Source organism: Ixodes scapularis, unplaced genomic scaffold, assembly GCF_016920785.2.
Source record: "Ixodes scapularis isolate PalLabHiFi unplaced genomic scaffold, ASM1692078v2 PGA_scaffold13__105_contigs__length_92229423, whole genome shotgun sequence".
Lineage (NCBI taxonomy): Eukaryota > Metazoa > Arthropoda > Arachnida > Ixodida > Ixodidae > Ixodes > Ixodes scapularis.
Genome location: NW_024609839.1, coordinates 81215024 through 81228653, shown reverse-complemented (window position 1 = coordinate 81228653; position 13630 = coordinate 81215024). Strand labels below are relative to the sequence as shown.

Here is a 13630-nt window from a genome sequence, read left to right as displayed (position 1 = left end):
AAAATAGGAGAGGTAAAACCACAAGTATTCAAAGAAGGTTACTTCATCATTTCGAACACAGAGTAAAGGGCAAAGCTGTAGGTTACGTTTACCTGAGCTGGTACCTTGTACTGCACGGATTTCTCACCATCAATTTCGCTTTTGCTCAATGAGAACTGGTGTAAGTGACCACCAGCATCTTGCGATGATGTCAAACGCGAAGTCATTCATGGACTACTTTTAAAAGTCGCTCTACCACTCTGTTCACAGGCGACCTCGAAGCAGCGTCCAAAACGCTTCTGCACACAACAAAAAGTGAAAACCTATCTATACGAGAACTTTGAATAGGGCAACGTGTACGTCACCCTCGATTAGTGATTCAGGAGATCTTGAAACTTCTGCAATTGGCCACTAAAGACAGCACTGACCCTAGAAAAAAAAAATATTTATCTAGGAGGCGCAAGCCATCGCCTGATTAAAAGGGTTCAGTCGTACTCATCTATCCATCCATCCAAAATGATTAGGAGAAGGAAACAACGAAACAACGCTATATAGCACGCGTCACCGCGTGCTATATAGCATCGCGTTCGTTACGAAACACTGCAGATCTCATGCCGTAGCAGACTAGAAGGCCCCGACAGAATTAGAACGGCAAGGAGGTCTTCCAGCTGTCCCGCCTCCGGCGCGAGCTTCCTACACCTTCGTCAATGCTTCGGCGTCCCGTAAGCCTTGAGCGTGTGCGCGCAGTTATAAAGCACGGCGGAAGGCAGCGAGCGCACGCTGATGGAGCCCGGAGCGCCGAGAGAAACGCCCTGCCGTTCTCATCCTGCCAGTGACTAGTGTGTGTGGGAGGGGGGGGGGGGGGGGGGAAGAGCCGCGTGTAAACAGTGGCGCTCGGAACCAATAGTTCTCACCGCGTAAGGCACATTCACGGTCGTGACGGTGTCGTTTTCGGAGCCCGCTGACTGCTCTGCGTCGAAGTGGAAGATGAGCTTCTGCATGAAGGACACGGTGTCGTTCTCGTGGAAGGTGATGTTGTCCTTCACCCAGACCACGCTGAAATGACAGGTGAGCGTCGTCTTAGGAAGGTTTTCGCAGGTTCGAAACGCGACGCGCGAATGGCTCGCGTTCGGCAAGCTTCGTCAGACGACGCAGAGCAAGTGAGCGTTGCCCGTTCCCTGTACTGCTGGGTTTAACCCCCCGGTGGTACTCTATACACTACTACCCTATTTGACTACACTCTTCGGCTACACTTATTTGACTAGACTATTACACTCCACTCTACACTAACACTATTACACTCCGCTACTACACCACACTACTCCGTACCGCACAGAAAACAAAACAATTAGAGCTGTATCAGTTACTGCCAGTGCTAATGTAGTCATGTACTGAGCGGTTAGGATAATAACGTTTTACAGCGAAGCTGTTTATGGTTAGGGTTCCGTGGATCTTAGCCTCCTATATCAAACGCGTAGGGGGGGGGGGGGGCGCCCGGCCCCCCTGCCTCCCGAAATCTTCCATTGTGCTGGGACCTTCTCTCCCCCCTCCCACTCATAGAGCATTTTGTTGGGACCTTCTCCCCCCTGAAACAAAATCCTGGCTACGTGCCTGTCCTATTGACCTTTTCCACAAGGGCGCCGCCATCTTGATTTGTCGTCATTTCCAGTATGGGCGAAAACATTACTTTGCCGTCGCCACGCCAATAGAAGACATTTGGGATATAAGCCTAACCGTCACACATTCTCGTTTTGGCTCCCCTCTATTTTTTTACGGGTTACAGGTTGAAACGTTTTACTATTTTGTCGTCGCCCATACTGGAAGTGACGACAAATCAAGATGGCGGCGCCCTTGTGGAAAAGGTCTATATGCTGACAAAGCCTGGCAGATCGCCACCGGAAGCAGCCGCCGGAATGGGAAAGGTGGAGCAACAGACAACGGATGAGAGGAGAGCCGCGTGACTGGCGCCCCGCTGCGGCGAACCGCCGAAACACATTTCTCCCGAGCGAACAAGTGTGTTTCGGGTCCTCGCTGCGCTGCAAAAGCTGTCCGCTGACGTCCAGGTTCCCCGAGAAATGGCTCTTCGATGCTCTGTGCTACCAGATCCTCGCGCTCCAAATCTGCGAACGGGCACTCCTTGGCTCTGTCGTCGAACTGCCAGGCTTTGTGAGTATAGCGGAGGCTATGCGTGAAGCTTTCGTGTGCGCGACCAAAAACTCTACGCTCACACCGCCGCACGCGCCGGACGCAAATCAAAAGTCAAATTTGGGGGTTTTACGTGCCAAACCTACGACGTTCGTCTGGCACGCCCCAGCGGAGGACTGAGGATTAATTTCGACCACCTGGGGATCTTCTGACGTGCAACCGAAAGCTCGGTTACACGGCGCCTTTTCCGCAATAAGCCTCCGTCATATTGCGGGCACCTCGGTCGGGATTCGAACCCGCCACCTGGAGATCCGTAGGCCGGCGCTCTCGCCTCGGAGCCACCGAAGCGGCTACGCGCCGGACGCGCACGCCTTTCCCGTATAAAAGATTCGAAGTAAATGACCAAAATAAAACGTTGACGAACGCGCGTGCCAGATGCGATTTGTCTTTTGGCTTTTGCTTTAGAACAGTGACTGCTGCAGACGCCGGCAAGTGCAGCGCGTGCAACACCATTCCCCGCATTCTCCTTGATGCTTGGGTAATTTAGCAATAGATCTATTCAGTAGATTAGTTAGTTATCAACACGAACCATTTTCAAGATCAGTAGACTCTCGGGTAGATAATAAAGGTTTCTCAAAGATTTGCCGCTGTGCGACCCGCGTCGGCCATGTATACGCTCACACCGCCCTCTCTTTGTCGTCGTTTCAAGCCCCCGCTTGCGCGCCTAGTTTCGTTTCCTTCCGTTCTCCCGGGGTGGCGGTTTCGTCGCACGTGTCTAGGTGGCGTAAGCTACCGCCTGATCCAAAGAGCTCAGCCGTATTCATCCATCCATCTAGTTTCCTCCGGCTTTTCGGGGCGGGTCTGTGTCGTGGGCTAAACAGCTTCGTTGGTCATCTACCTTTACAGATTGGAATGGCTGACGATTTTTAAGTAGTTTGTACAATTCAGTTTTTTTTTTAGTACAAATGAACACATGGTTCTAGATAGGAACGTGCCGAGCGTTCGAACACGTCTGCAAACAGTTTTTGCGTGACCAATGTGACGGGATCGTCGTACACGGAAAGAACACCCCAGACATTGGTGTATTAGGAGTACGACCGCGGCTTGAGAGGCTTGTCTGCCTTGCAAAAAACCGAGTTTGCCCGTCGATCTACCTCCTCGCAACGGTTTGCCCGCACACCGCAGAAAGGAGGAAGAGCAAATGCAGCCTGCCCGTCTGTCCACTCACCGGTAAACGTAAGGTCCGAGCTCTTGTAGCTGAGGCTTCTCGCCCTTGGCGATCTGGCCGGAGTTTGTGACATTGAAGAAGTAGAACCTCGCCGAGGTGTCGAAGCTCGATCCCACGTCCTTCCAGGAGCGGAAGATCCGGGACCCTTCTCGCAGGGCCAACTCCTGAGAGAAAGGACGTCACTGGGATGTAAGGTTCGGGACGCTTTTAAACGAGATCTTCTACTTTGCACACGCAAAGCTTTCTTAAAAAAAAAAAAAAAAAATGGACAGTGAACATTTTGCTTAACTTCTACGAACGATACCGAAACCTCGAAGAATTCGTTTAAGTCTGTAAACAGTGATATACGTCTTTGCCGCGCAATCGCATATTTTCTTTCACATTGACTAATCACATTGCCCAAGTTTTTACGATTTCTAAGAGTATGTGTTTAGTTCAATGCTTTACTCATTGTGTACAGGTATTACAATTGTAGTTCATATATGATACGTCTTACTAAATCTTCGTGGTTTGAAGTAGGCTGTCACAGAGTATCGGAAAAAATTCTTCACTTGATCAAATAAAGACTGAATGATGAAAGCACGCTTCATATATCGTACGAATTGCTATATATGTTTAATGCCCCGTTCAAGAGAAATAGTTTTTTAAAGCATGAAACGCTTTCAAATGCTACCCCCAATCCCAAAGTCGTCTGTCCGTCAGTATATTTGCCGCTAAATTTAGCGAACAAAGTGGCGTCACCTGACTTATACACAACTTGGAAAAATTGATGGCACGTTACCTATACGTCATCTACGTTTCTCCGCTAAATTTAGCGGGAAAATTTACGTCTTGTGGCCAAAATCTAAATCCAGTATCCCCGCTAAATCTAGTGGGAAACTGATGTCACGTGGCCTATATGCCAGTGCAGTTATCCGCTAAATTTAGCGGGAAAACTCACGTCGTGTGACCTAGACACATAACCAGTTTCCCCGCTAAATTTAGTAGAGGAAATCAACGTCACGTGACCTGGCGTAACGTGACCTACACAACCATTCAGTTTCCCCGCTAAATCTAGCGGGAAAAAATACGTCACCTGACACACCAATTCCCTATAGTGCATTTCGTGTATTAAAGGACTAAAGCATTTTTTTTTCTTTTTTCATGTGCTCTGGAGCGCTTGAAAACACATCGTTATTTTTAATTACCCTTTCTTCTAATAGTTCACTTGATCGCCTTTCGTCGGCATCGAATGCATGGCACCATTCATGCACCCTAGTCTATTTCAATTTTCTATGAAAAAAACTCCGCCCGAATGTTTTGTTTTCAGGGACTACAAATACACGGTGTTTATTATTATATTGAAGTGGCTCCGATGGCTTTAGCGTTTTGCAGAATTTCGTTTAATGACTTCCGTGGCATTAATTTGTTGTTGATGTATTTTGTTGTTTTTTTCGCGCGATTGTAGATAGCGCGAAAAAACAACAAAAGACATCAACAACAAACATAACGCAACACCGTTTTGTGAGTACATAACGGTGTCGCGTTATGTACCCCTTTCCCCCCCCCTCGAAACGAAATCCTGGCTACGTGCCTGGTTGGTCCTTTTATGTCACCTCCGATTAATAAAATCGAAAGTGCTTGATTTAGCCGAGCATGATCTTTCATCACCGCGATTAGAGCGGCAATATTGGAGCTTTTTGGAAAGTTACAAGGGTCTACTGTAGGAAACTAACTCCTTGGAAGGAACTTGGAGGTGAACATTCCGCAACACTGGTTCACGGTGACAATTAGGCTGTGCTATGGATGTAGTGTAGTAGGTCAGCGTAACGTATTTTCTTTCCGATATATTTTTTTTCTCTGTAAAGGTTATGAATTATTACCTGATACTGACTGCTTGTTTTCACTCACAAGCCTGCAAGTGCTTTTGACAGATGTAATAGACCGGATAGGATTTGAGAGAAGCTCGAGATAAACCTATTAGACGATTACTTATTGTTAGAAATCGGCAAAACGACTTACATGACTGAGCAGCTCTCGGTAGGCGTCGTCCAGCTCGATCAGAACCACAACAGAGAAAGTACCCAGCAGCAGTGACGCCACACCGCAAATGACGCCTGGGAAGTGGACACCACAGATTGAATTATACCTTCGTTCAACCAACTGGGGTATGAAAAGCCATTCCGGCGCAAGTTGACACACATCGACCGACACACTGTTTATAAACAAGCCCCGCGTTTGCCCACACCGTGTGAGGAGCATTGCGCGTGCGCACAAACCACATTCGCGTGAGGAGAACCGTCTGCGCGTGCGCAATGCCAACAGCAGCGCCACCGCAGTCGTGTGACGTCAAGGGGTCGAGTTGGTCTACACCGGGCGTTTAAAAAAGAAATTAGAGCTTCGTTTTACAACGATAAACGTTATTGGTGAGGTTTCGCAGCGCATATCTAGTACTGGCGGTAAAGCGTTACTTTTTTCGGTAACGTAATAACGTACTCATTACATTTTTAAAGCAGTAACGGGTAACGTACCTACGTTACTTATTTCGAGTAACGGGTAACGTAGTAACGTCGCTCGTTACATCTTATTGAGACCTGTTTCCGTGTTTCTGTGAGTGTTCTATGGTAGCCAAACCAACCATAAACAAAACAGAAAAAAAAAAAGCCCCGTGACTTGCGCTTTCCACGCTGCTTGCTTGATACCATTAGCTCGTAGCGTAGGCTGCGTGTGGACTTAAAGGACCATTCACACACTCGCAACCGACTAGGACCGGCTGAGACAAGACCGGTCTTTAAGCCTCTTGAGACGACTTAGGTGACGGCGAGGTGAGCCCCAACGTGGCTCACCTCGCAGCGTAGGAAAGGAGGAGCGCTAAGGGGATTATCTTCCCTGCAGAGAACCGAGGTTGTATGTCGGCCTTTAAGCCGAAACGAACTATAGGCGCGAAGTCATTAATTGTTGTACTCATTTCACATTCCTTCACCATTTTCCTAGTCTTTTTCCCGCGCAAAAAGTGTCACTTTGGAAGAAGTACCCTTTGTCCTGGTGTCAAAAAACGCTGTCGCCAAAAATCAACAAGGCTGTTACCATTATAATGCAATTAAATGCAAAGGTGCATTTATAAGTTTATAAATAAAAAATAACGCAAAAAGTAACGTGCGTCACTTTTTATCGGTAACGGGTACCTTTTATTTTGAGGTAACGTAAATCGGTAACGCGTTCATTTACTTTGTAAGTAACGACTAACGTATTTTGCTTCTTTTTTTCGGTAACGCCTACAACACTGCGAATATCCCGGGTGTGCTTTGTGTACGTCGCATGGCTCGCTAAATTTAGTGGAAAATTTTATCCGCTAAATTTAGCGGGGAATAGCAGTGTCCCGTGAAAATATACGGCGTCACAGCAGCACGAGACGTAGCGTCATTCTCGTAAGTAAAATATGTTCTAGAGTGGTCACGTGACGTGGTCATGTGACCACTTGGAGTGACGTCACTTCCCTGTCGCTTTTGATGACGCATGTTACTTTCCTGACGATTCCTATGACGTCACTTCTGTGTCATTTTTAGGTTTTTTCTTTCCTCTGTAAGCCTTCGCAGGTAGGCTCTACTATAAGGGCGTCACGTAACATGATCACGTGACAAAATAACATCAGTTGCCTGTCGCTTTTTTGTCTATTTTTTCACAACTAAACCTATCAGCTATAACCTATTCCACGTTGAAAAAAAAACAAAAAAAAAAAACGTTTGCGAACAAAACGTTTATCTTGTTTTGGCGGTCAATTCAGGTCGGTGTTTGCCGTGCTTGTGGGAATAAGCAAAAAAAAAAGTTACTAGTGGCGAAACGTCGCGATGACGTGTACACAAGATTAAAGGAGAAAAGGCAAGAGTGAAATTGTCTTACTCGTCCTTCGGCTCCACATGTCTGCTTCGTGTCAGCGGCGTCCTATGCAGCATTCTTCATTGGAGTAGCCTGGAAGTGCGCTTCACCGACGACTTTGGAGCGCTGTTGAGGAGCCCACATCTGCGATTGCTGGGGAAAGAAACAACTGACGTCAGGTTTGGTTCCTTTTCTGATGAATGACAAAAGATACTTTTAAAAATGCCGACGAGGGTTCATAAACGGATACAAATAACAGTGCGGATAAGGTTATTCGTATCCGTAAGTAAGAACTAAGCGTTTTCAATATTACTCGGAAAATCTCTTCCCGCTATGTTTAAGTCTAGTAAAGTCTCGTTTACCAATCAATTTCTCCTCAACGTAATTATTATTCGGTCAGTTTTTTATGCAGCATAATGTAATGTAAATAGAACGCTGCTATTTAAAGACATTTTAAGACAAGCGATATTAAATAGATTCGAGCCTCTTAATATCAAAATAAAGAATTTAAAATTTCCGGTTCTTCGAAAAAAAAAAAAAATAAACACTCGACAACAAACCACGCAAATTACTTAACGAAGCGCGCTGTAAAATGTATTCGAAACATGTACAAGCGTGTATCCGATAAAACGTTAGCGGACACGTGAACGGTACAGTAAATATGTACGCGCGAAAAAGTAGTAGTATCAGTACAATAATGTCCGATCGACTTTGATTTAATTTTGCTGCAAGGTAACCTATTAGTGAAAAGACGGTGAGAGTGCAGGCGAGCTGGTGGTAGCTAATCATGTCGTATTACACCTGAGACTGCGGTGGAAGAAATCGGAAGAACTTTCAGTAGAAGGAACAGACACAGACACAGAGAACGTCTCTCTGTCTGTTCCTTCTACTGAAAGTTCTTCCGATTTCTTCCACCGCAGTCTCAGGTGACAACAGACATTGAGACGTTCTCTGTGTCTGTTCCTTCTACTGAAAGTTCTTCCGATTTCTTCCACCGCCGTCTCAGGTGTAATACGACATGAAGGTAACCTAAGCTGAAAAGGAGTCCGCCACACGTACAATGTACCTAAAAAAAGAAAATAACCTTTAGTTTAGATTAATGTCGCAACGCGAAGTTTTAGGCACCCATTCTCTGAACCCTTCGAGTGATTGAGAAATAATGAAAACTGCGAAGTCCTCGAACAGACACCAAAAGAAAACCGGATCCGTCGTTGCAGCTCACAGTCCCCGAGGGTACAACCTCGCGCAGTTTGAAAATTGTTCGACAAGCTTTGCAGAGTACCCTTTTAAGCCGAGCGCAGCACTACCAATCTCCACAGCACCCCAAAGCAGACCGAAACCGCGTCAAGCTGCCCTACCTGGCACGCAGGCTGCGTAGGTGTGGTCACTGGATGAATGGAAACACACACACACACACATACACTCGAGTGAAAGGAAACGTGGTCAAAGCCGGGACTGTCACACTGCGTGACGTTATGCGAAAAGAGACGCGCGTAAGACTGCGGGAGCTTCCCCCACTTGCAGCGCGGAATAAAAAAAAAGCGTTTCCCAATGACTTTCCTTCACGGCACAGCGGCTTAGACGAGGTGGAGCCCGCCCCCATGACAGTCGGCAATTGACGCTTTCCCTGGAAGCATTAGTAGCGAACCGTACAAGACTACGTATGGGTAGTAAAGTACTATCTATAGGTTGTAGGAGGAAACGTTCCACTTCGTATTATTAATATTTCTTCTTTATCTTTACTGCACCGAGACGGCGAAGAGCACGAGCAACGCTCACAATGTGTACCGAGTGAATACGACGAAGAAGGTTTCGTCATCAACCCTTTCAGCTGCCGAGAGTCGAGATTATCTCGTCACGGCGAGTTTCGGCCCACGACTGGGGCGACAACGAGATAACCCCGTCCCGACACTTTTCGACGGCTAAAAAGGAATTCCGCGAGGATTTCTTTTGTCTTTTTAACACCTAAAGTGTTTCGTCGGCTGATATCTGAGAAACGCTCGTGACATGACGCGACGTGACATGTCATGCGACGCCATGATAGCCTCATATTGAGGTAGAATTGATTTGAGCAAAATTAAACCAACGAGGCAATAGAACGTCATGATTCCGATTCTCTGAATCGCTCCTTTAGCTTAGTAAACGAATATTTATGCGCAAACTTCGGGACGATCTCTAATCGAAATGCTCGAGTTAGCGCAGGATTCGTGCCCGTGGCATTCCTCGGGGTCTGTGGTGGATAATGCAGCTTTTTTTTTTTTTTCTTTCTTTGGTTACAGGCGAAGCATAGTATTTTATTCGAAACTCCGTCCCATTTTACGTGGTAGGGGCACGTCTTAGATTCGTCGTTTCTTCGCATAAACTGTTCCAAAGCAAGAGCCGACCGCTAACGCCATAACGCCGGCGACCCGGCGATCGGCGCTCGCGTTCGAACATTTAGTATAGAGACCATCCTGGTATAGAGACAAAGCCAGTTAGCTGCGCGTATGCCCACTAATTGACACAGTGGCAGGATGTCAGGCGCGATCGTGGGGTCTCAGCGTTTGGGTCGGTTCCAGTTCTATAGCGTTTGAAACTTCCTTTGTTCTTTCGGGGGGCTTTCAGGCGAAACAACTCTAGTTTTGAGTGACGCAAACGCGAGTGAGAGCCCCAAGGTGAGAGCCCCTGTCCCTCTGAAACTTGGCAAAGGGTGAACGATGAGCCTCATATTGCGTGCCGACGGCATCGATATGGGCTACGTATATACGAGCGCAACGCACAGATATTGGAGCATGACTCAGCGAAAAGCCAGATACTTCTTCGCAGTAAAAGCTCACTCCGGTGATACGTAGTCACGTTCCGATTGGCCCACCAGGGCCGTAGCTTGCGCCGTATGGCATGTTATGCAATCGCTGTTTCCTGGCCTACCCAGTGTTTCTTGCTTCAGACACTAGGCTAGACTGCGCCACCAGAGTAATAGCTCGTGTTTGATCCATGCAGCCGCCACTCCCAGGCATACCCGATGTTTCTTGCTTCAGTCGCTATACAGATAGCGCCAAACCAAACAGCAATCCTTTACCTTCGAGGAGGATATCGAACTTTCTCGTCGACCGCTTGCAGAGTGTCTGCTATGAATGCGAATCTTCATGTCAAGGGAAAGTAAGATCAAGAGTACCACAGGGAACCGTGCTGGGTTCATTACTTTTCCTTTTATACATAAACGACTTGTCCGCAACTATCCAGTCTACCATCCGTTTGTATGCCGATGATTGTGTGATTTATAGAAAAATATCTAGCGTTCACGATTGTATTGAACTTTAAAACGACTTAATTAAAATTGAAACATGGTGTCTAAAGTGGAACATAAATATTTCAAAAACAAAATTTCTAAATTTTAGTACTAAGCGAAGTCCAGCTGACTTTAACTACACTCTCTTCGATGGAGTTCTTGAACATGTGCATACATATAAATATCTTGGGGTTTATTTCACATCAAACATATCTTGGGAAGCCCAAATCAATCATATAAGTCCAAAAGCAAATCAAAGCCTTGGTTTTCTAAGACGAAATCTTCACATGGCGAACTGGGAAACAAAGCTTGTAGCATATACTACCCTGATTAGATCTCAACTCGAATACGCTTCGATAATATGGAATCCACATCAGCTTTGTTTGACACAAAAACTCGAATTAGAGCAGAACAGAGCCACACGCTTCATTTTTAAAAACTACACGCGTACAAGCATTACCTCACTAAAGGAAAAACTTGGGCTACCACCTCTTGCAGACAGAAGGAAAATCTCAAGACTTGCATCATTACATACTTTGTATTACCACTGCCCATCGAAGAGAGAACTGTATCGCCGGGCTGCACCACATATTTCCGCGCGTACTGACAATTCGCAGAAACTCCATTTGGTCACTCCACGAACGAACCTCTTTAAATTTTCACCATTACAGTTAGCTTCAGACGAATGGAACTCTCTTCCTGATAATATTGTAATCATCCAAGAATCCTCTGCTTTCAGAGATTCTCTTAATACTTACTTATACGCATAGCAACCGTAGCACCTGTTTTCTTGTTCTATTTCTTTTATGTTTGTGTTTTGAATAATGTTGTACTTGCCCCCCCCCCCCCCCCCCCCCCCCCTTTATGTAAAGCCCTACGGGTGCTTTAAGGGTATAATAAATGAAATGAAATTCGGTGTTTTGCGAGCCTCGAGCATGCACGCGCATGCTAAAGCACGACAAAAGGCAACGAACGGTGCGTTGCTTTCTGTCGTGCTTTGATATGCGAGTGCGTTGCTTGATACACGAACGCATCAAGCAACGCACACGCAAAAATTCGATTTTCTCGCTCGTTTCCAACGGCCTTTTTTAAAAAGCCCGCGCCAACGTCTGTCCGCCATTGCTCGCTCAAATGAGCATGTTGGACAGGAGTGTGACGTCAGCGTTCGGCGAGGTGTCGGATCCAATCACGCACTACGTTTCCAAGAAATGGCGACCACCAATGTTGCTCGATAAACTTTTGAATAGAATACACTACCGTGTTTCAACTTGGCGGTACGCGTTCATGTGACGCTTTGACCTACGTGACGCCGTAAAGTCACGTGACAGTAAATTTCCCCTAAATTTAGCGGAAAACGTTTTCCTGCTAAACGCAATGAAAAACACTACCGAAAAAATTTTCGCGCTGTATTTAGGGAAGTTTGCTCCTTAAAGTTTAGCGGGCCACGACGTATACACGACGTACAGAGTATGTAATGCATCACTTGTATCTATAGTTACTATTCTGGTAACCTAGTCATAAGTAACCTAGATACCTAGAAATTTAGTAGCCTTGTTATAAGTAACCTCTTACCTAGCAACCTATTTATAAGCAGCCTAATTAGTTATAAAAGAAGAAACAACTAGTACATCTTCGTTGCGTTTTGATGAAGTAACGAGTGACGGTACTGAGTTACTTGCGGAGGCGAATGTGTACAACGCAAGCAGCCAGCCTACTCTCTCACCCCAGCTCGCGCCTACAATTTTCACGACGAGAAGACGCTTGACAGGCCTTAAAATGATGTGTGAAAGGAACGTCAGTATAGCCAAGTTGTTCTTAAATGAACGCGTTAAGAAGCGAGAAATTATTTCCGGCGACAAATATTATAAACGGTATACCATTTCATAAAAAAAAAGGACACATTCAGAATAGCGAAAAAATGACGGGTTACGTTCGAGCTGAGGTAAAGCGTTCTTTTTTAATCGCGTTCACCAGTTAAACGCACTGTTACAAGTTGTGAGTGAGTAACGAGTAAGGGATTTAGTTACCCTATTCCCGTAACGCGTAAGTACATGTCAGCAGCACGCAAAGCACACGTCACGACCGAGGTGAAGTGGCCGCCCGAATCGGTGACTCACGGCACGTACACGACTGACTTCGAACAATGGCGCGAAGTTCCTGAAGCGTTCGGCGCGGTCGCTAAACCGTCACGTGAACGCCGCGAAGCGAAACGGCGGACACGTGCAGACCACGCCGTCTTGGGACGTCGCGAGACTTCGGAGAGGCGCCGACGGGAGTTTCCTCGTGGAGTAGGAGACTGCGCTGATGCGGTAATAGAGAATCGACGAAGACAGACGTTCGCGGATTAACATAAACGCTGCATCATGGTGGAGCGTGCCATTGTTGCGTCGGCATCGTATTATACGCTATGCGCGGATGGGTTGGGCGTATATGGCGGCGGCTCGGACAAGCAGTCGAGGAGTTGACTGTGAAAGTGGTGCGTGGGAGATTGGTGGCCGAGCGTGTTTAAACACCGCAGCTCGAACGCGAGGATCGAAAGCTAGCTCTCCCTCCATTAGAGCCCGAGGATTCGGGGTGTTCAATCCCGAACCCTGCCCGTTTCGATCTGAACGAGCATCGTACCGGCGTGCGGTAGTGCATCACTACAGCGTGATGCACGTTAAAAGATCCCAGACTAGCGGTTGTACCGCACTGGCTAAATTTCTTATCTACAGCTGGGAGACAAGTCGCCCATTGGGACTGACCAACCTCCCATTCTCTAAACTAACGCGCAACACAATTTTCATAACTTTGCACTAAGGTGTTCATCGCTACCAAGAAGATTTTTTTTTTTTTTTCAAAGACAACAAAAATTAGTTATATGAGCTTCTCTGCATTGCAGTCGGGAAGTAAGAAAGCGTTCCGAGTATCAGTTTCTTCTTGAGAAGGCAGTGCTATCTTGTTCTTACAGGTTTAAAACATTTGGGCCACGGAAATCCCGACAAAACTACAAAGACACTTAAGACTGCTAACGTGTCGGAATGTGAAAGCATTCGTATACGTAGCGTATTCCTACATGCTGCGAGCCGCGCTGAGCTCGGCCGTGCGACCTCTGCGGAGTCTACCCGGGCGGGCTGGCTCTGCGGCCGCTGCGCCACCACGAAGAGGGCTTCTCT

General features: G+C 46.7%; 1 protein-coding gene across 1 annotated transcript in view; it reads right to left on the bottom strand.

The window, feature by feature from the left end:
* Positions 1-13630, bottom strand: part of LOC120837719 (scavenger receptor class B member 1) — a 70526-nt gene that overhangs the window by 17332 nt on the left and 39564 nt on the right. Inside the window, exons 2-5 of the mRNA XM_040207269.3 lie at positions 7232-7360; positions 5354-5448; positions 3353-3516; positions 894-1035 (exon numbers count right to left, since the gene is read on the bottom strand). Coding sequence (XP_040063203.1) covers positions 894-1035; positions 3353-3516; positions 5354-5448; positions 7232-7250 — 420 coding nt within the window. The 5' untranslated portion in view covers positions 7251-7360. The remainder of the gene's footprint in view (positions 1-893; positions 1036-3352; positions 3517-5353; positions 5449-7231; positions 7361-13630) is intronic.